This window comes from Protomyctophum parallelum (assembly GCF_964188405.1).
Source record: "Protomyctophum parallelum genome assembly, chromosome: 20".
Taxonomy (NCBI): Eukaryota; Metazoa; Chordata; class Actinopteri; order Myctophiformes; family Myctophidae; genus Protomyctophum; species Protomyctophum parallelum.
The window spans coordinates 34,806,289-34,827,627 of NC_139718.1; the positions used below are offsets into that span (position 1 = coordinate 34,806,289).

The 21,339-nt window shown below is 42.1% G+C and overlaps 2 protein-coding genes across 2 annotated transcripts; one reads left to right on the forward strand and one right to left on the reverse strand.

Moving 5' to 3' along the window:
• Positions 1–84: 84 nt before the first annotated feature.
• Positions 85–14,214, forward strand: rtn4ip1 (reticulon 4 interacting protein 1). The gene is made up of 9 exons (XM_083791187.1): positions 85–649; positions 1,430–1,581; positions 2,754–2,822; positions 3,995–4,119; positions 4,643–4,691; positions 5,665–5,801; positions 6,189–6,372; positions 11,984–12,076; positions 12,652–14,214. The coding sequence occupies exons 1-9, from the start codon at positions 376–378 to the stop codon at positions 12,784–12,786; spliced, it is 1,218 nt and encodes a 405-aa protein (XP_083647313.1). The 5' UTR covers positions 85–375; the 3' UTR covers positions 12,787–14,214.
• Positions 14,215–19,386: 5,172 nt separating this feature from the next.
• On the reverse strand, positions 19,387–19,893 carry LOC310877749 (cofilin-2-like; the record flags this gene model as incomplete). The annotated part of the gene is made up of 1 exon (XM_083791698.1): positions 19,387–19,893. One exon carries the CDS (start codon positions 19,891–19,893, stop codon positions 19,387–19,389), a length of 507 nt encoding a protein of 168 aa, XP_083647824.1.
• Between the last annotated feature and the right edge of the window lie 1,446 nt (positions 19,894–21,339).

Here is a 21,339-nt window from a genome sequence, read left to right on the forward strand (position 1 = left end):
TGGCTGGTCAGTCAGGAAACGTCACGCCGGGCCGGGGGGCGGGGCTGTTTACAAGGAAACAGCACAGACATTCATACTGCAGCATGAACGCAAGCTGAACCAAGGAGACATGTCCTTTACTAGAGATATTCACATTTCTAACCCTTTATGCGTTTTAAAAACATATTTACCGAGCGGCATAGGTCACAAGTGATTGTCTGCTTATTGCACATGCATTTCGGCGACACTGCCAGTGCTGGCTGTACAGAACAGGTGTCGTTGATTAAACTGAGTCAGTGCACACACTATGCTAAGGAGGATAGTAATTCAGTGCAGTGTTTAAGTTGAACTTGAACGTGTGTGTTTGTTTGTTTGTTTGTGAGGAGGAGGAGGAGAATGAGTGCATTGAGACAGTCGGTGGTGGTGTGTAGTAGGTGGCTGTCGTTGCCCTCCACTGCCTCCAGACACCATGGCATGGCTCAGAGCAGGCTGTTCAGTAGCTCCCAGAGACGCTCCACGGTGATGCCTGCCTGGGTCATCGATAGGTACGGAGGCAATGACGTCCTGCGGTTCACCAACAACGCCAGCTTCCCCATCATCCACTACCCCAATGAGGTCATAGTCAAGGTGCACGCAGCAGGACTCAACCCTATTGACGTCAGCATGAGAGGTAAGTGTATGTCGGTGTGACTAAATAGTTGTCCAGAAGTTTATTTTGCTTCAAGTCTAAAATACATTAGTGGTTTTCATTTCAAAATGGTCTGTGGGGGGTCCCACCTGACCACCTGGTCCAGTGCTTATAACTTATAAGCACTGGACCAGGGCTACAAGTCTCTGTATGTATGACGTCTGTCTGTCTGTGTGTAATCCACGTAACTCGAGAACCGCCCCACCGACTTCAAATCTGACACACCACCTCAGGGGGTGCAGTGGCTGGCGTCGAGTCGGTCGGACCAACGGCTGTCCAGAACCGCCCCCAAAAAGGCCTCTGCCCGGGCTCTGGAGTCTGGACAGGGCCCCTGCCCAGGGTCCATATCTGGAGCTGGCCTGTTCTGACATCATTCTGAGGTCTGCATATACTCCATATTTGGGCATGCCTGACAAAGAACTCCATATATGGGCATAAAAAGGACACAGCCATAATATCTGGGTGGGGCAAGCCAACTTGTATCGTTCCAAGTCGGCAGTCTGCCGTCAACGAGGCGGATGCGTGCCGTGCACGCCCTTCTCGCACTTTTCGCCCTCAGGTGTCTTACAGGTATTAGCTATACTATACATTTACTAGTCTATGGTGTATAGGATATGAGTCACGCAATTAAATCTGCAAACTTGTTTGTCTTCACTGTTGTATGAAGTTAGTACAGCGTCTGCATGTACTAACTGAATGTAGATTCAAGAATCGAGAAGGTTTTATGAAGGTTTTGTTTGTCATTGCTTGTTGTCCATCCAGGTGGCTACGGTGCTACCACCATGGCTATGCAGAGAGACCCTCTGAACATCAATCAGACGGGCAGTGAGTTCCCTCTCACCCTGGGAAGGGATGTGTCTGGGGTCATCATGGAGTGTGGCCTTGACGTTAAGTACTTCAAAGAGGGCGACGAGGTAAGAGAACAGGGAAAAACAATGATATAGAGCCTCGCAGTCCCGCCGCCGCCGCCGAGGGCCCAGGAAATAATTCCCTGTTCATTAAAAAAAAAGGCAGGGTACAGCACTTTTTGTTTTGTTTTTCTTCTCACTAATTATTTGACCGGCCCAAAACATTGTGTTTTATTGTCATGATTTGTCACAACAAGAGTTGGCTTTGTCCACGGCGTAAACGTCTTTAAATAAATACTTTTTGAAACGTCTATGGGGAAAATGAATGGGGAATAATTTCCTGGGCCCTCGTCGTTCTGGAAGCTGCACTGCGACGCCCTATAGAGGTGTGTGTGTGTGTGTGTGTTTTGGATGTTCAATTATGCCTTTAAAGTCATACTGTGTAACATTCAATTTAATAGTCTTTTTGGGACACCTTGTAGCGCTGCTACAACTTTTGTTACGGCAGAACTGCTCAAAAAGGAATACTGCACGACACGTTCCTAGCGACCAAGGATATTTTGGAATGTAACAAGTTGTCTGAAACTATGCCCAGCTTTCCGGGTCTATGTGAACACAAACACAAACATTGGCTTGTGATTGGCTGATCACCCCATGGCGATGATTTGATTGGCCGAACAAAGTACATATTGAAGATAAAAGTGAATTGGCCAGAATGACATTTGTGATTATTTGATTGGCTGAGCACGGAATGTGTGATGTTTCAAGATTATAATGCATTATGTCCGGGCCGGTACCTACATCATTTTGTCGAATGAGTGAATAAAAATAGAGTTTAGAGAAGTTGTCAAAAACAACAATCATGTGACATGGTTATTGTGAAAAATATACCTGTGAAAGATTATAACAAAAAACTAATTTATTTTGTGAACATTTTAAAGCATTTTTTAAAACATCTTCAGCTCACTCATGAAGTCATTCACTGAGCTTGTATTTTGAAAAGTCTTCCCTTTGTTTACTAACCCAAGCAACGCTGCAATGTGGAGTGTCACATTGTTTGGTATTGCATAAGCACACTGCCTTGGGGCGAAGGGACAGATACGTTACTGTACTGTGACACTCAACCTGGGCATACTGCATCAAGGTAGACTTTCTGAGAGAAGCTCATTTAGGGTGTCATGAGGCAGATATTGTACTGTCAAATAAATAATATGTGTTGTATTGTTTGTCTCTGTCAGGTTTGGGCTGCGATACCACCCTGGAAGCAGGGGAGCTTGGCAGAGTTTGCAGTGCTGAGTGCCAATGAGGTATATTGTTGTTCAGCTCTTGGACACTGATCGTTACTGGGGTTTAAACGAGCATTGACTTCTTGGCATTATCAGACTTATAACATGTTTTGTGTACATGAGGGTATGTACTGTATACGTTGGTAAATCTCAGAATAACTTAGGTAATTCTCAGGTAAGGTAATTAAATTCACCCTTTTTGAAAATATCCACGCAACTATTTATTTGAACTAAAATTACTGTATTACAGTCTAATACATCTGTTGAGCCAAATTTGAATATGCCTGGAAAATAGTTCACTTTTTTTTGTGTTGTTGTGACAAAAAGAGAGTTGAGCCAGAAGGCAAAGCTCTCTGTCTACCGAGCAATCTTCGTTCCTACTCTCACCTATGGTCATGAAGTGTGGGTCATGACCGAAAGAATAAGGTCGCGAATACAAGCGGCCGAAATGAGTTTTCTTCGGGCATCTGGTTAGGATGCCATTTTGCAAAATGTCTATTACAAAACAACACAAACACAATCTAAAAAAAATAGCAATCTGGGGGGAAAACGTTTGAGGCATATGTAAACAATTTGGCTGATGTTAATAACAATGAACACAATTTAGTTGACTCTTACCTGCGTTAATTATGCAATACAATACTACACAAAAGTTACAACTTTTGTCAACCTTTATCTTCCCACTAATGCTCACTATAGGATGGTACCATTTCTGTCCGCACACTGTGTGTGTCAATGGCGGGATGCAGATGCCTAGAAAAAGAAATCAGTGGGCATTTCCAACTGTATGTAATTGTTTGTATACTAGGATAGCACATCCAAGGAAGAGAAAGGCTATCAGTAGCTCTGAAGTGATGTCATCGACATCAATTCAACACACATTTTAGCTGTCCATAGCCTGCCTCTGAGCGAGTAAACAGAAATGGAACCATCTTATGAGTTTGTTATGGAGGAAGACGCAAATTATTAATTATCTGCATTGTATTTGTTTTCTCCAGCGTGCTCATTAACCCAGTTCATTATAACTATTTTGTAAAAGCAGCTGCTAATATTCTAGTCACCGGGCTGCCTGGCAGACAATGTGGTGCATGCATAGCCGGAGCTGTGTTGGAAGCTGTGTAACTGTGGGTAGGGTGGAGGAAGTGGAGGGCCTGCCGTCATCACCGCCTTCCTCCTTTTGTTGTTGTGTTCAGGTGTCCCATAAGCCAAAGTCACTGAGTCACATAGAGGCGGCAGCTATGCCATACGTGGCTGCTACGGCCTGGTCATGCCTGGTCAACACAGGTGGGCTTACCAAGGAGAACTGTGCCAAGAAGAGGTACACTTTGCATGCTCGCGCACACACACACACACACACACACACACACACACACACACACACACACACACACTTACATTTAGAGATCACATTGTTTGTGCCTTTTCATTATTCCAGTGGGTGCTAGTTTAGCGGGTATTTTGGACCTTGGAGGTGGTCATAAACCTTGGCGGCAAGGCAAGTTTATCTGTATAGCACATTTCAACAACAATGCAATTCAATGTGCTTTACACAGAACATTGAGCAAAGGAAGTGCATTATAAACGCACATTCAGTGAAAAGATCAAAAAGGTGAAGATAAATTTTTTAACAGAGTAAAGAATAATAATATTTTTATAGTCTTTGAGACACTGTCTCACCATTATGGCAATGAACTCCCCTGAACACACAGAAAGCCTTGGTCTATTTGTCAGGAAGGTTCAGACCTCTACTGCAGTTGAGGATTCTTACAATAAGAAGAGAACGTGTTTAAATGTATTTGTGGAATCAAGTCTTTAGTTGGCACCTTTTCCTTTCCTCATAGGATCCTGATTCTGGGAGGCTCAGGTGGAGTCGGGACGTTTGCTATACAGGTACTTTAACCACTCGTGAACCCTCCAAACTTAGTAAACTGGACCTGAATTTGTACTTGGACCGATTTCCCCCCATCGAAACCAGATCTCTTTGCCAAAAATAGCCGATCTACAAGCCCACACCATGTTACCCGCAGAATATGCATACTGGGGTTCAAATATTTTTAAAATCGGATTATGATGATGAGAGTTAAGACACGCACTGACTGAGGAGAAATTATCTGTGACTTTGGGACCAACACATTCTTGCTGGGACAGGTGCGTGCGTGTGGGGGGACCATAGTGTTAGTGTTAGTGCAGCCGTATTGAGAAACAGTAGCAAGTGAGTAGCCCGAGATCAACTCTTGCACAGACAGGCTACATTGGACATTTTGTCCACACATTTGTCCCAGTGTCTTTCGTGGATGCATTTGTCCAATGGGACGCCAGTTTGTCACCCCTGAGTTAAATTATTAGTCACTCCTCAGCAAGACAATTCTCTTCTTAAACACAATTATAAAAATTGTCGTATATAACACAGTGCAAACAGTGGTCATAGAAGAAACGGCAGCAATGAGTCCAACCAAATATAAACAAATGTGTTATATAAATGATGCTCCATAAAAGTGATAGGATAGGTGATAGACACTGGTTTAGGGGTTTACAAAATGTGTTACATGCTAGCAATATGGTTTAAATGGTGGCCCAAATAGCTCATGTTACTGTAGCATTGTACTGTATGCTCTCAATGTTAAATGATAGTAGTGTATGCTGTACACAGGACTGGTTCCCGCAGCTGGCAAGATACCAAAACATATAACGTTCTTTGTTGTAGTTAGTGGCAGTATTTTATTATTACACCTGATTGAAAAACTCTATTCAGATCGATAGGAAAAGCATAGAGGATATAACTATTAAACTTCTTTAATCATTAACTGAACAATAAATGTTACGGTATTATTCTAATCACATGATATAATTGTGTTGTGGTCAGATGACGAAGGCATGGGGAGCCCACGTGACGGTGACATGCTCCCAGAATGCAGAGCGTTTGGTAAGAGGACTGGGAGCGGACCATGTGGTGGACTACACTGCTGAGGCGGTTGAGGTGCCTCTAGGTACACTGGAGAAGTGAGTGGAACACGGAACGCACGCACATTTAATTAGGGTTGCTTGTCCATTTGTCAACCCGGGCAATCACATTTCTCATTCTTTAGCTATAATATGCAAAGAGCCCCACAAGCTGACTTGATAATGATAATCTTTGTGTACTGTAGCACTGTCAAATAAAGGCACAAGGTGCTTTTCGTAGTAAATACAAGCTAAAACAGAAACATGTCAAGGGAAAATACTAGGATATTATAAACGGTAAATGAACTCCCCCACACCTCCTTTACTTCCGCCAGCCATGCCCGGCCTTCCATTAATGTTTCCTTTCATGCGCAAACTGTCGATTACTTTTTCGAATCCCCCATCACTAGTTGACCCTTCCCATCCCTCGTCTCCCCTCCCTCCCAGATTTGACCTGATCCTGGACAACATGGGCGGCGACACGGAGCGCTGGGCGCTGGGCCTGCTGAAGCCCTGGAGCGGCTCCAAGTACATCACCCTGGTCACGCCCTTCCTCCAGAACACCGACACGCTGGGCATCTGTGACGGCATGCTGCAGAATGGGGCCACCGTGGCCAAGAAGGCCCTCAAGGTTAGTACAGGGGCCACCGTGGCCATCATGTCCCTCAAGGTTAATTGTGTCACCACCGACTCAGCGATTCCCAACCTGTGGGACCCACAGTTTGAGAACCACTTCTCCTGGCAGAGAGAGAGAGAGATATGTCCAAACAAACTTTTGATTAATCTCCGTCCTGGGCGATGAGCGCAATGATTTACCCGTAATTTCCGGACTATAAGCCGCACCTGAATATAAGCCGCACCAGCCAAATTTAGGGAAAATCCCATATACAAGCCGCACCGGACTATAAGCCGCACCGGACTATAAGCCGCAGCTACGTTAGCTCAGAGCCTGAGATGGCTCTGCGTTAGCTGTAAAAATCCATAGATTAGCCGCACCGGTGTATAAGCCGCAGGGTTCAAATTATGGGTAAAAAGCCGCGGCTTATAGTCCGGAAATTACGGTAATAGTCAATAGTCAATACAACATCTGCTAAGAGGATAAAACCAGAAAATGCACTAAGACTTGTTTACATAAGGGTCCTCCATTTTCAATTCATCAGAACATTTAAAGACAATTCAAATACAATCAATTTGTCCTTGACATGTTTGAGAACCAGTGAACTAGTTGGTATGCTGTCTTCTGCTTGATTGAGGCTAGCGACTGACCTAGTTATGACAACCTTGCAGACATGCCTTGGTCATTTGTTCTCATGTTTTTGTCACTTAGGCTTGTCTTCTGGACCCAGTGGACCGCAATGTTCAAAATGTAATGTAGATAGCATGATATTTAAACATATGGTAGGTTCATTCAATGTTTACCTGGTATCCTATAGTTCCACTCAAATTGTACAACTTATGTTGTGTTAACATACTCTACCATACGGATTGGACAAACTTACATTTTATTCATTAAAGAAATCACACTTGTGTGAAGTGAGGGGCGCGATTATCATGATACATCATATTCGGTGCTCAGCCAATCATCTGAGCACATTCCGTGCTCATACGGACAGACGCACAAAGCTGTGCATAGTGCTGCATAGACCAGCTACTGCAGATGTGTACTGTATTAACATTAGATAACAATTAGTTAAAATTATGTTTTATTCATTAAAATAAGTCACATAATGGTAGCTTTAAGGCTTAAAGCTACCATTATGTGACTTATTTTAATGAATAAGTTAATGAATGAGTTGTTACTGGAAGGACAAGGTGAAATCCAAAGGGACTGTCTGGCTGCCTTGGCTTAAAGTTTAAGCCAAGGCAGCCAGACAGTCCCTTTGGATTTCACCTTGTCCTTCCAGTAACAACTCCCTCTGTGCCACATTGTGAGTCACTGAATCTGACTCGCATGAAAGCCTCACACAAAGAAAAACACCACTTGTCTGCAGGCAGCATGATGATGCATTATGATGAATTGAACATGGTGGGCCCTATAGTGCCCCTTGCGGCCAGGGTTCTGTTGCGCATTTACAATGGAGAGAAATCCAAGATGGACACCAGATTCCGAGACAGAGTATGGACAGAGTGGATCAAAAATATTTTTTGCGGCTTACGCCTTTATTGATTTTTTAAGGGATAGAAAGTAGGCTGACAGGAAACGGGAGAGAGATGGGGGGATGACATGCGGTAAAGGCCGTGTCGGGTCCGGGAGTCGAACCCGCGGCACACCGCGACTGGATCACCAGTCCGGTGCCCAGACCGTTACGCTACGGCCTGGGCCCAAAATACCTTTTTTATTGAAAACTACGGCCGTACGTCGTGTAATTATTTCCTGTACACCAACCGGACAAGTGGGGCAAACGAGAAAGCAGCTCAGATTTTGCAGTAGTTCCGCTTAGACTCTCGTAGAGAGCGATATCGTCAGAATCAGAAAAAGAAACTCTTAAGAGAGTCTAAATCTTGGGCTAGTGTCGTCCACAGTTAACGGTTTTGTTTTGAGTTGTGCTTGAAATGTACTGTAATTCTCCAATCTGTTAATAAATTAATCAATCAATCAATGCCGTCACAGATGACACCACTAACTGAGGGATATGAATCCACTACACATGGACTACAGACTAGAGTCCATGTGTTTGATCACTGGATAACTGAACTCTCCTGGAATGAACGGCGCAAGTAACACTTTTCAATGTTGGATGGTAGAGGTTATTTCTCCCTCAGGTATAGTGCGAACACTACTCGTTCAGACTATACTGTCCACTGGGGAATTATTGGTTATTTTCTTCGGGAGTATTACTGGTATATTGATAACTTTTTTGAGGGGCGCTATAGCCCCTCAAAAAAAGCATGGCCTTCCCGAAATTACGTCATGTGGCAGCCAAGCCTATGTAGTTATGATGTAATTTTTTGCCAGCCAAATATATAGATTTGACAGTTACTGCCCAGTCAATGACAATGTAAGACGTCACCTGGCTGGTGTAAATACTGCTCCCCTCCCCCCCCCCCCCCCCTGCGTCCCTCACGTGTGATTTTATTAATTGAAGCGCCTACTATATCTTATCACTGAATCAACACAGAAATATTGAATAGATCATTTTAAATAATATCTGCAGGGTTGTTCCTATGCAAGTATGTACGCGCGTCTCCGCTTGTGTCACCTCCAAAAAATATGGACAAAGCGTCCCCCGGGTCTAACATGGACGTAAAATGAAGCCTGTAATTCCTTGCACTGTAAGTCGCCATATTTCTAGATCCGTTTGGGCCCAGCTGGCCATTGGCTGGCTCCGTTTGGGCCCAGCTGGCCATTGCCTGGCCAGACAACGAGGCGGGACTTCCCCCCTTACTCTTCGTTGGTTTTTATTTTGACTGAACGGGGGTGGCTCCCGTTCATAGACTGTAACGGTAGCCACGCCCCTCAGAACATACGCAACCTTATGGTCATTTTTTTAATGACAGCGCCACAACAGGCTTTCAGGAAGTCCCGATTTCCTTAGTGGCTTCATGAAATATCTGTCTGACTGCCCCCCTGGTCACCTCACCCAGCTTGTGACCGCATAAACCACTGTATGTACTCCCTTCAACGGATGTTAGTGTGGTTGCAAGGAGAAAGTGGGTCTGATAAGGAAATTAAGTCTGTTCCATGATATGGTGTAAGAACACAGAGAGATCATTTGAATTCAGTTTACCGGTAATTGTACTTATCATCACTTGTCATCCTTTTTTAGTTTGGTTATTTTCCTGTATGTAGTGGGTTAAACCAAATCAACTGAACGGAATTCATGGGAGTAGTTGCAGTTATTTTATTGCAAGAATGAATGACATTGTTGTTTATGCTTTTGTTTTTATACTATTTCCATATCAAGGACCCCCAAACTGGTATGCATTTGGTTAAGTAGCTGGTCCAGACATCTAGACTCCCTAAAGTAAGTTGTAGATGATAAGGACAGTGTTTTTATCCATGACCTGAGTACAGTAGCTTTGATAGGGAACAATGAGAGGGTGTCCCACAGGGACGTTGCTGTGTACAATTGTCCTTCACTGGATTTCAATGCAGGACAAAGGATTCCCCCACTGAGATGACTCAACCTAAGTTAACGATTGGGGAAAGTTCTTAGTCTCCTGAGACAGATATTGACGTATGAACAATTATTTTTGCTTCCCTTCAAGGCGTGGAGTGTGTTGAGTCAGTGTAACCCGCAGCACAATGTAATACTTAAGGTCATTACACACTGGCGAATTGGCGACGCGATTTATTCCGAATATTTCGCATTTTTTAGATCGCTTATTCGCATCGCGTCGCTAATTCGCCAGTGTGTAATGACCTTTAGGTGTTTCTAGATGGGGCTATGTGTACCGCTAGGGGTATGCAGAGGTACTACAGGTTTTGTTTGGAACATGGAAAAATGCATTTTAGTCTTGTGTTTAAATGGAAACTTTGGAAAGCAATACTAATTTGCCATTATGCGTTTTTTTGTTGTTGCATATTTAGAAACATCAAAGACATACAAACTGAAATTTTATGGACACAGTTCAAATTTGTCTGCTGTGCGTGGATTTAAGGGCGTACTGGCGCAACAAAAAAAAAGATTGCGAACCACTATGTGTCAAAAGACACATTTACAGTAGAAATTTGTCAGCTGCAGAACGGAAGAGGATGGGAGGGCATGTGATGAGAAAGGATGATACCTTTGTGTGTTTTTTTGGAAGGAAGCAACAGTATAGTATGTCTTCAGGGCAGGGTTGGAAAGTAACTAAGTACATTTACTAAAGTACTTTACTTTACTACAATTTTGGGGTACTTGCACTGTACTTTTTAAACTCAAGTACAGTGGAGAGCAGGAGCAGAAGCATTTCCACCAGCTCCACTACACAGCTTGTAGATCGGCTATTTCGGAAGGATTTGGACAAATTCTGAAAACGGCTAATTCTGACATTTCTGCATAAGGATCACTTTTACTTTTGGTACTTTCAATGCCAACACTTTTGTACTTTTACTCAAGTAAAGTTGTACTTGTAACAGAGTATTTCTACATTGTCGTTTTGTCACTTTTACTTAAGTAAAGCAATCTGAGCATTTCTCATACCACTATGTTTCACAACCACTAACATTTATCCACACACGCATATAATACACATGCACTGAAATGAGAACTAGAGTGCCGGCAACTGGCCCAGTAGATGAGGTGTCCTCGTTTCCAAATGGGGCTTAAATCCACGTCACGTAATTCTGCTGATCTACAAGCTCACAACGTGTCACTGTGCTACATGTTCGCCTATTTTCAGTACATGGCACTTACTTGCGTAAAACTGAGTATAAATCTGGAATAATTACTAAATCTAACGTTTAAATATCTAATCCTAACTAGAAAGATGTCTATTTCTCAAATTCTACTATACTTGTGGGGACATAATGGTCCTCACAACTAGTGACACACACACACACACACAGCACAAAAGACTGAGACAAATCATTTGTCCTTTTGCATCGCTAAAGTCTGAATAGGGATTGTGTGTGAAAAGTGGACTGTGTCCCCACCCAGTCACCTGACACCTGTGAGGCTCTTTTCTTCAGATGTTGGCCTGCCTCCCGTAGCCTCTTTGGAACGTGTCGTCTGATTGAGAAAATATAAACAAAGTGAACGAACCACAATAGGGCTCTCGGGACCCCAGGGATTCTCACCTGCAGAGCCAGTTATGGGGTCGTAAATCGTCTCGGTCAGGGCGGAAGCCTTGTATGTCCAAAACTGTTACTTTTCAGGAAATGGCAACCGCTGGGATCCAATGTGGCTGTCATTTCCAGAAACCTCTTAGCCAAACTCCCATCACTTTTACACTCAAAGGATACAAGGAAGTAGAATTTTAAAATGAAAAGAAAGACATGACCTTGTATTCCTTTTAACTAGCCAAAATAGCCTATCTACGTACATGCTCACAGCTGCTTTTTTTCAATTACGGTAAACATTTCAATTCAATTCAAAGGGCTTTATTGGCATCAGAAAACACACTGAAGAACCACTGACATAGAAACATCACAAACACAAAATATTTGAATGTGTTTTAAATCATGTAAAATTGGGAATTTGTTGAGAAAAAAACTATGTAGGCAACAAAAGAATAGATAGTCGTGACTAACTATGAAAATAAATGGGCCTAACTGTTTAAGAGCCACTGCTAATAATAAACTGTCTTCTTGTTCTCAGCATCTGTATAAAGGCGTCCACTACCGCTGGGGGTTCTTTGCACCGAGTGGTCCTGCCCTGGATGACATCTCTGAAATGGTGGATGCAGGACAGGTACCAAGCAAGCACTTATTATTATTCTATTATGCCTTTCCATATTCCACAGTGAGCAATTCTTTCTCCCTTCCTTTCAAATCTATTTCCTCTTGAATTACTCTAAGATGCACATAGGGGCCTGGGCCGTGGCTCAGCGGTCAAGGCACCTTGGCCGGTAGCTCAAGTCTGGCTGTGTGCCGCATGTTCGACTCCCGATCCCGACGGAATTTACTGCATGTCAACCCCTCATCTCTCTCCCCATTTCCTGTCAGCCTACAGTCTGTCCCTCTATTAAAAATATAAAATAAGACACAAAAAACTCCGTATTTCTCCGGGTGTTAGTGCATAATCATGCATCTGAACATGAGTTTAGGTATGTATTTACTAGTAATGCTTCGTATCCATCCTTAGTTAAATTATTATAGTTACGTTGCACATGTTTAATTTGTGAAGAGCACCAATGGATCAGCTTTAATGTATTATCTTTACTGAATCAATATTGGAGTTTTTTTTTAACATGAAGCTCAGTATTTGGAAACCGATATTCGAGTAGTGTCCCTTGAAAAATGAACCTTTGTGTCTGTGCTACCCAGATCCGGGCGGTGGTGGAGGAACAGTTCTTGTTCTCTCAGGTTCCCCAGGCCATGGAGAAGGTGGAGCAGGGTCACGCCAGAGGCAAGACTGTCGTCCAGGTCACAGGAGGTGGTGGTGGAGGACCCAAGTCATAGCGCTGACATTGCATTTGTACATTGAATCTTTTGAATTCAAAGACCAAACTTGGGGGGAGGAAAAAAGGCCTGTCGTTAACCTCAAAGGTTGATTACAGGTGCGCAGCCCAAAAGGAAGGTCCAAATGCACACAAAGAGCACTGTCCCGCACACTGTCTAGTGATTGCTAAAAACTTTATTTAGAAACGTTTTCTAAATGGTTTCTCACTTTGTGTGCATTCATTCAAAGACCCCCATAACTCTGAGAGCCTACAAATGAACCCATAAGGGTACATACAGTGTTAATTTAACCATGAGAGTGTACAGTAAAAATGTACATGTTTAATTTTAAGGCTTGGTTGTTGGAAAACGTAAATTAATTAAAAAAATAAAATCTGTTTATAATGTATACAAAAACACGATTAAGCACTGTATTTCCTAGGTGAGAAAAACCGCTCTACAAACCTAACATGAATATTTATTATAAGAGTGATGTCAAAGAAATTGATAAAACGACAAACGATGTCAACCGCATATGAGTAAGACCTTCCCCGTATTTCGAAGTGCTTTCACCTGTGCAATCTACGTATGGGAATGAACACAATTCAAAGAGCTTGTATCGGTTGTTTTGAGATTGGCTATTTTCACTTTGTTTGTGGGGTGACATCACATTTCTCTTTTGGGTCTTTTGGGTCTTTTGGGTCATTTTTGGAAAATGGGAACCACTCATCTATGCATACCGTTGGCCAATCAGTGAATTCATTACAACCTGGCAGTGAGCTGACATCATTTATACTGGGAAATAGATTGGATTTAAAATCTGTGTTTCTCTGTTGAGAGCCAGAAGGAGAGATTTTCATGAAATGTTAATTCGGTTTTAAAATTGACAGTTGACAGTTTTTGATGGATTAACGGCCCCTATTCTGGGGAAACATTTGCCAAAAATTGACTATCTAGAGAAGCTCACAACGTGTTGCAAAGGGATTTGTGGAGTGATGGTGTCAAAAATGTCAGAAAAGCAAAGTTTAAAGCCTCAAACTGATTGCTTCAACCGGTTGACTCTATGTAGAACAGCAGCAACACTTTGTTTAGAATGATAAATAATACCTAAACATCATTAAACTTTCAGTCATGATATTTATGACTTTATTCCATGTAGACAAAGACAACCACATTATGTCCTCTGGTAAACATGGCCAATGAGTTTCACGAGAGCATCACACTGTGTCGAGCACTGGAAATAGACCACGTAATGTAGATCAGCCATATCAGCGGTTTCCAGATACCTGCAACCTAAGTACAACTCAGGTGTACCAGACAGTAATGTGCAGGGAGGGAGCAGTTCCCTTTTTCACTTGTTTATTAGTGCGCCCGGCCAAGCCCCTCCGTCTCTCTCTCCTTTTGATTGACAACGGTAATCATAGCCCACAGTGTAAAGCCTTGTGTCCACTTTCTGAATTCGTCCCCCGGATCGGAATCCCTTGAGAAACGACACTGACAGACCTAGCAGCTTCCTAATACAGTTGGACCACAAACCAATTACTTTTCTCTATTTGGTTCCAAACTGAGTTGCTTTTTGCCAAATTGTCTTTAGACCTTCCGTATCAATTTAATTATTATTTATTATTTATTATTTATTACATTATGGCATTCCCACTCTTCACTGAAATGGTTAATCATGATCACATGCTGCAGTGCTTGAGACATGTTATGTCTAAGTGTACACGTGCACATGCACACATAAACACAATAACCCTGGGCAAGTTCCATGCCTCTTGCATGCCTCTGTTGTCATATACGTTAAATCTTATGAGTTATATAAGCCTAGATTTGGCCTGCGGGAAAGAGGTTTTGGAATATCCCCAGAGATATTGTGTGTGTGTGTGTGTGTGTGTGTGTGTGTGGGTCACTGGGTCACTGGGACATGTTCTTGGTAGGAAGGTATTATTAGTCTATAGTTGATGATGAATATGATAGCATTAGAGAGTGTGGGTATCGGCTTTGAAAAGGCATCATATTTCTGATGCTGTAGAGTGTGTGTGTGTGTGTGTGTGTATGCGCAGACCCTTGTGTGGGAACTTTGGTGATTTTCCATAGCATTGCATAGTTTTATGAAGCAGAATTCGTGTTTTAATGTCCTACAAATGGGCAGTTATAAGTCCCATGATGTTTATGATTAGCTGTTTTGCATTATGAACCTATTCAGTTAGTCATTACAATATACACGACACATAATACAATCTTAAATTGTTTATAGGCTACTGTAGGTTCAGTTTCTGGTCATTTGAAATGGCCCCAGCCAGTGTTGGGCAATAAGCTACCTGGGAAGTGTAGTGAGATACATTAGATAGTGATTAAATTAAGCTTCGCTACATTCAGTAGTGGAAAAGTACTCTTAAGTGTTTTACTTAAGTACAAGAATCAATACTGCAATGTAGAAGTAAAATTGTAATTTAAAATTTGCTTAAGTACAAGTATTGGCATCCAAATGTACTTAAAGTACAAATATTGTGTCCCATTTCAAGTTTTCAAATGTATAATCTTTTGAAAATGGCATATCTACAAGCTCACAACGTGTCATCGCGACGCATTGTGAGCTGATCGGCTAATCAAAATCTACAAAGTTATTAACTAAAGTTTTCAAATTATTGTAGTCGAGTAAAAGTACAATATTTGGAGTTGAGATGTAGAAAATATAGGAAATTGGAAATACTCCAGTAAAGTACAAATTCCTCAGAATAGTTACTTTAGTTCCCACCACTGACTACACTGAAGCTACTCTCCAGAGAAATGTAGAAAGCTAAGCAACATGACAAAGACCGTGTAGACTATTGCGTCAACGCTGGTTTATTTTCTTTCTTTTTTTAATATATTGAATCAACTTAATTCCAAGTTGCTTGTGGTGAGTGTGAGTGAGATTTATCTCGCCATGCTAGATTTATCAAAAGTTCTCCAGTAACACTTTACTATAATGCCTATGATGCATTATTTACACAATGCATTATAATGCTAAATTATTGTAGTTAAAAGAACTTATGAACACATACTTTAATGCTTCTTTGTAACAGATTCACAAATGTCCTGATAATTATCCCTCTCAAACAGCAGGTGGTGCTATGAGTCAGTGTAAACACTGGGAGGTTGAGATCCCAGACAGTTAAAGTCCCTTTTTTAGCCTGATTTATACTTAGTTGCGGCCGCAACTAATTATAAATCAGCACTGTAAATAGCAGATCCACTTGTTTGTCGACGGCTGACGCGTAACTTCTGCCATCCACTGGGACATGACTAAACATCAAACACGATTTGTAGGGATTTTCATGTTTTCATTATCTAGTAATGGGTGTAGAAAATGTACTGTTTACAATAACAGTAGTATTTCATTAACTTTAAATTATATTTCTTTCCAAATTCGTGACAGAAAGCTAAACACCACCCCCTTGTGTCTAAACATGATAGAGCAGGGAGTAAGAAAAAAAAGATAAGCTTCATTGACAGTTAGCAAATACAGAGACTGAGTGGACATATAAGTGCATTGAGAAACGGACACACTGCCCTAGGGTCTGTGTGGGGCCCTAGCAAACGTTTAGGTTGGAGGTTTGAGATGATTACAATTCTGTTCTGGGCTTCTGGCCAATTGTCTGGACTGCACAGCCTTTGTTACTTCATCAATATTTAACCAGAGGGTGTAATCTTACCACCATTAGTGACGCAACACTGGCATCACTGTCAGTGTCAAGATGCTTGCCTTGCAGCAAGTAAACATCACGTGTTGATAATGACACTAAACCAATTGTCAATCAAGACGCTAAATACTGTCAATAATGAAAATAAATGACAACCCTTGAGTGTAATCGTGTGATTATATATGACAGCTACCAATTAAATAAAACACATATTTTATTTGTTCACTATCAGAGATACAAAATGGACATTAACAATGAGTGTTAATATGACATTTTACAACACTGTGTGTGTATACACATATTGTCGATCTGTTCATACAGATACGTTTGTACTTTTAGGACAATCATGGTCACTTCAACCCGTCCAGGCCAGTAGTCTCGGGCACTGCTGTGTTCCAGTCAAAAATGTAGCCCATTGTATGTTGTGTATTTGTGATCCGGAAAAGCAAATAGCACTCAACAAACCAAACGCATGCACAAATAGCTGTAACAAAGTCCAAAACTTTAAACCCAGATTATCTGTAGGCCTATTTGCCATAAGAGAATATACTGCATCATGCTTATAATATAGTCGTTTCTATAAAGCCTGGATGGACGTAAAAGTTAAATTGTGTGCAGGCACCCATTGTGTGCACCCATTGGCACGGGTCAATAGGGTCTGCCCCTATTGAATTCTCCGCTTGGTTCCCCAGTTCCACTTGAACCATAGCGTCCCAATTATGGGGTGAACATTCGTTGAAAATGGCAGATCTACAAGCTCACAACAGACCAGAGTAAATGTATACAGAGGGCCTGTGTTATAAAGCGTCTATGGGAGAGCAGGAAAAAGCAATGGGTCACCAACATCAGTAGTGTTCACCCTTGCTGAGAGCATTGGTTTCATGGCAATCTGCACATAGCATGGGTGATATGCCATCTATCTATATAAATGCACCACATCTCTGTACGTGTGTATGTACGTCTGCAATCCACGTAACTCGAGAACCGTTCGCCCCACTGATTTCAAATTTGACTAACCCTAACCCATCTATCCATCTTCAACCGCTTATCCATAGTTGGGTCACGGGGGCAACAGCTCCACCAGAATGTTCCAGACTTCCCTCTCCAGAGCAACATTAGTGACTTCCTCCTGGGGATCCCGAGACGTTCCACGGCCAGTGAGTCGATGTGTTTTCTCCAACCGTGCCTTGGTCTGCCCCAAGAGGCATCCTAACCAGATGCCCGAACCACATAAGCTGGCTCCTTTCCAGGCGAAAAAGCAGTGACTCTACTCCGAGTCTCCCTCGCGTGACCAAACTTATCTTTAAGGGAGACGCCAGCCACCCGTCGAAGAAAACTCATTTCGGCCTTATTCTTTCGGTCATGACCCACGCTTCATGACCATAGATGACAGTAGGAACGAAGATTGCTCGGTAGATGGAGAGGTTTTCTGGCTCAACTCTCTTTTCGTCACAGTGGTACAGTGACTGCAATGCCGCTCCGATTCTCCAACTGATCTCCTTCTCTGTCCTCCCCCCTAACCCAATTAAATTAAATGTAACTTTAATTTAAATGTTGAATAAAATGGGGCTGTGATCGCACTGAAACCTGTCCCAAATATGGAGTCGTATGTCATAGATTGACGACTGATGTCACAGCCTGGTAAAAATAAATTAACAAAAAAGTGGGGGAAAAGAAATTGGCCTATGTGGCATTGTGACATACACAGCATGGCCAGCAGTTGTGAGATAAAATAGCGATCTACAAGCTCATAATAGCCGATCTACAAGCTCACAACGCGTCACAGCGCGACGCGTTGTGAGCTTGTAGATCTGCTATTTTATCTCTGAACAGACATGCAGACCCTCTTGTAGGCAGCTATCCCCCTGAAGTTCAGCAATTTGCTTTGGAGTACTATCACAATCTATATTGTGATAGTACTCGTTGCTATAGTGTTCTGTGTTTGGTTCAGTAACAGGATCGAGTCTCCATGTCTCTCCAGCTTTTTGTTAAACAGAACATTATCAGGTCGGGATACCAATTTTATCCAATCAGGATAGAGAGCACAGTCAGGATAAGTGATGACACAAAGAAATGAGCAGACAAACTGGAACACCATAATAATAAAGAGGTACTCTCTCCTGTTTGGCTGAACATTGTCAGAATATAGTGATTTACCTTTTAACAAAAAACATTTAGTTTTTACAAAAAATCTACATTGGTTCCATTGATCCAAGCCTGAACATAAGCAATTGATTAATTCATCATTACAATGGTTTGTTTTCAAGTGGGCCGTGATTAGAAACCAAACCAAACTCTCATTAAACATAGTTGTAATTAAGCTTCATTGTTCACTACAGGTGTAAATGTGCTAATTAAACAAAAACGTTTTTGTAGTTTAGTGCCTTTCATTAGAGATATGGTGACAATACAAAACAGTCATCGGTCTAAGACGTGATTGATCTAGCTCCAAATCCATCACTCCTCATCGGAACCCTTCAAGAACACAACATTTTATTTCACGGGCCCCCAGTTTATGCATTCGGACCTGCATTTGATGTTTTATTTTATTTTTTAATTAATTCTGTTTATTTAACTCTGCGGTACAGACCCTCAAGGGTCGATTTGGACCCCTGGTGGTCCCTGGAGCTGTCTTTGAGAACCAGTGATCTACAGTAGATGACTTCTAACCCATTATTAGACCCCATCTTTTCTATCCTTTGTTATGGACGACTACAAATAAAAACATATCATTCATGTTTTGGGATTTACATCTTCAAAACAGAAACAAAACAAAAAACAAAAACAAAAATAAAACTATTATCCAACTGTGGTTACCCCCCTAGAAGTGCCACAAATTATCATGATCCTGTTTCTTGCCTCTGTCCTTCCCCTCCATACCAAGTTGGAACACTGTTGTGTCTGGTAGGCCTCAATTGAAGCTTGAGACTAGATTTTAGAGATTTATAGGACATCCTTCCACAGTGACTACATCTACACCACCAAGCTTGTCAGCGAGGGTACGCCTGTCTTTGATGTCTTCCATACTGTTGACCTGCCACTCATGCTTGATACCCGTGAATTGATTCTTAATTATGTTTTTTGAGGTGGCGTAAAGCATCTTACTTTTCAGGGGAGCATCATCTGGAGCCCAGAAGATGAAGACCAGCTCTTCCTTCATTATCTCTTTGGTTTCGTATGTGGCATCGTACAGAGCATAGCGGCAGTCGTCTGTGGGCAGCATCTTTACAAAGTACTGGTAGGGGTCCTGGATGGTGTTTCCTATGTCTCCCAGCAGTATCTCCTTGCCGGCATCAAGGACAATAGTCCGGTAGTCCTTGCTCAGGCAGAACAACACAGCCTTCTTCCACTTCTTCTTGTCCTCGTTGTCCTGAGCCTTACGCACTTTCATGTCATTGAAAACCTCGATGACTTCATCCGCCACTTTGATCCCAGAGGTCATTGATGTTTTGCAGAACATATTTGAACCGCGGGTCTGCTGCAACTCGGTTCTTTTAAATCAAAACTAAAGACCTTATGATCGTTGCTGCCTTGATGTTGAGCTATACAAATAAACTTGCCTTACCTTGCTGTGAAATAGTACTTCTCACAGGTTTGAAACTGAATGAGGTAGCTATGAAGACACCTTTATTTATACTCCCGAACTCTCCCAAATTGGTGCATCACAGCTGCACACCGATTGGACAAAGTACTTTGATGTAACCATGGAAGCAGACTCTGCTTCCGAGTGCATCCTCTGCTTAGCAGAGGATGCACTCGTGTGCCTTATGCGTATGTACTAATACTATGTATTTGCACCCCCCTCACAAATATAAGCATTTTACAAACTAATTTGACTTAACTTTGGCCAGCTCATTCATGAGTTATTGTCAAGGCTAATGGCATTATGGATGCGGTCCACTTTCCATGTGGCATCATTGAAGAGCCTGTGGCTGGGGAGACTATGTACTTTGATGATGGATCACAGGTAGGATGGCCAGATGGAAACCGGGAGGTTCCCAATTCGCTCCCCAGTGTTAGTGTCGAAGTGTCCTTGACCAAGACTCCAAAGAACCCTTAAATGCTCCCGATGTGCAAGTTGGTGCCTTTTGATTGAAACCTTGCATGGTTTCCTCCGCCATCTGTGTATGAATGTGTGTTTGTGAATGGGTGAATAATGTAATGCACAATCTATGTAAAGTGCTTGGATGAAAGCATACTGCAAACTTTACTAAATGATTGTTTCAGTACACCAGTGTTATGTTCCCATTGTGGAACTTTATTCAGTTTTTATTATTTTTGCTAGCCTACTGCTGAAGTTTTGTTGCTGGGCTGGCTCCCAGTAGAATGTGGCCTCGGTGTCCTTTGTCATCATTTTCACACCTTTTTCTTTTCAGGCCATGGATCAGCAGCATCTGATACAGCCCGTGGCACCACTGCTTCAGCTTTATCCCTGAGGAAACACTGGGAACAGTTAAAGTTTAAATCCATCTTTTCTTACATGTTCTATGATATACAGTACAGTATATAAAAAATGTCCACATACAAGAAGGTCATGGTGTTAAACAGCAAACGGCTCTGGTAGAATGGTACTCCTGGTTTACTAGGGTGGGGTGCAACTCCCTGCGTTTACCATTTGTCCTGTCGTATGCGATGCATTGTGACCTTGTAAATCTGCTATTTTCAAAAGATTTTGGGACATTTCCAAAACACATGTGAGTGATCCACATTTACATCCCCACAACCTCTCCAACATTGTATCTGTTGCTTCAACTGCTTACTCTTGATTTTTGGTGTTTTCCAAGAGAATTCCCTCCATATCCGTGAATTGGTAGATGATTGGTGCATTCTCCACATATGTGTCCAATCTTTTTCTGTAATTTCTATGTTTAGTTCTGCTTCCCATTTA

Excerpts from the sequence above, each read along its gene's own strand:
- rtn4ip1 (XM_083791187.1), top strand. The coding sequence starts at position 376 with ATGAGTGCATTGAGACAGTCGGTGGTGGTGTGTAGTAGGTGGCTGTCG. Across the intron at positions 5,802-6,188 it reads CCTCTAGGTACACTGGAGAA|ATTTGACCTGATCCTGGACA; the intron begins GTGAGTGGAACA and ends CCTCCCTCCCAG. Across the intron at positions 12,077-12,651 it reads AAATGGTGGATGCAGGACAG|ATCCGGGCGGTGGTGGAGGA; the intron begins GTACCAAGCAAG and ends TGTGCTACCCAG.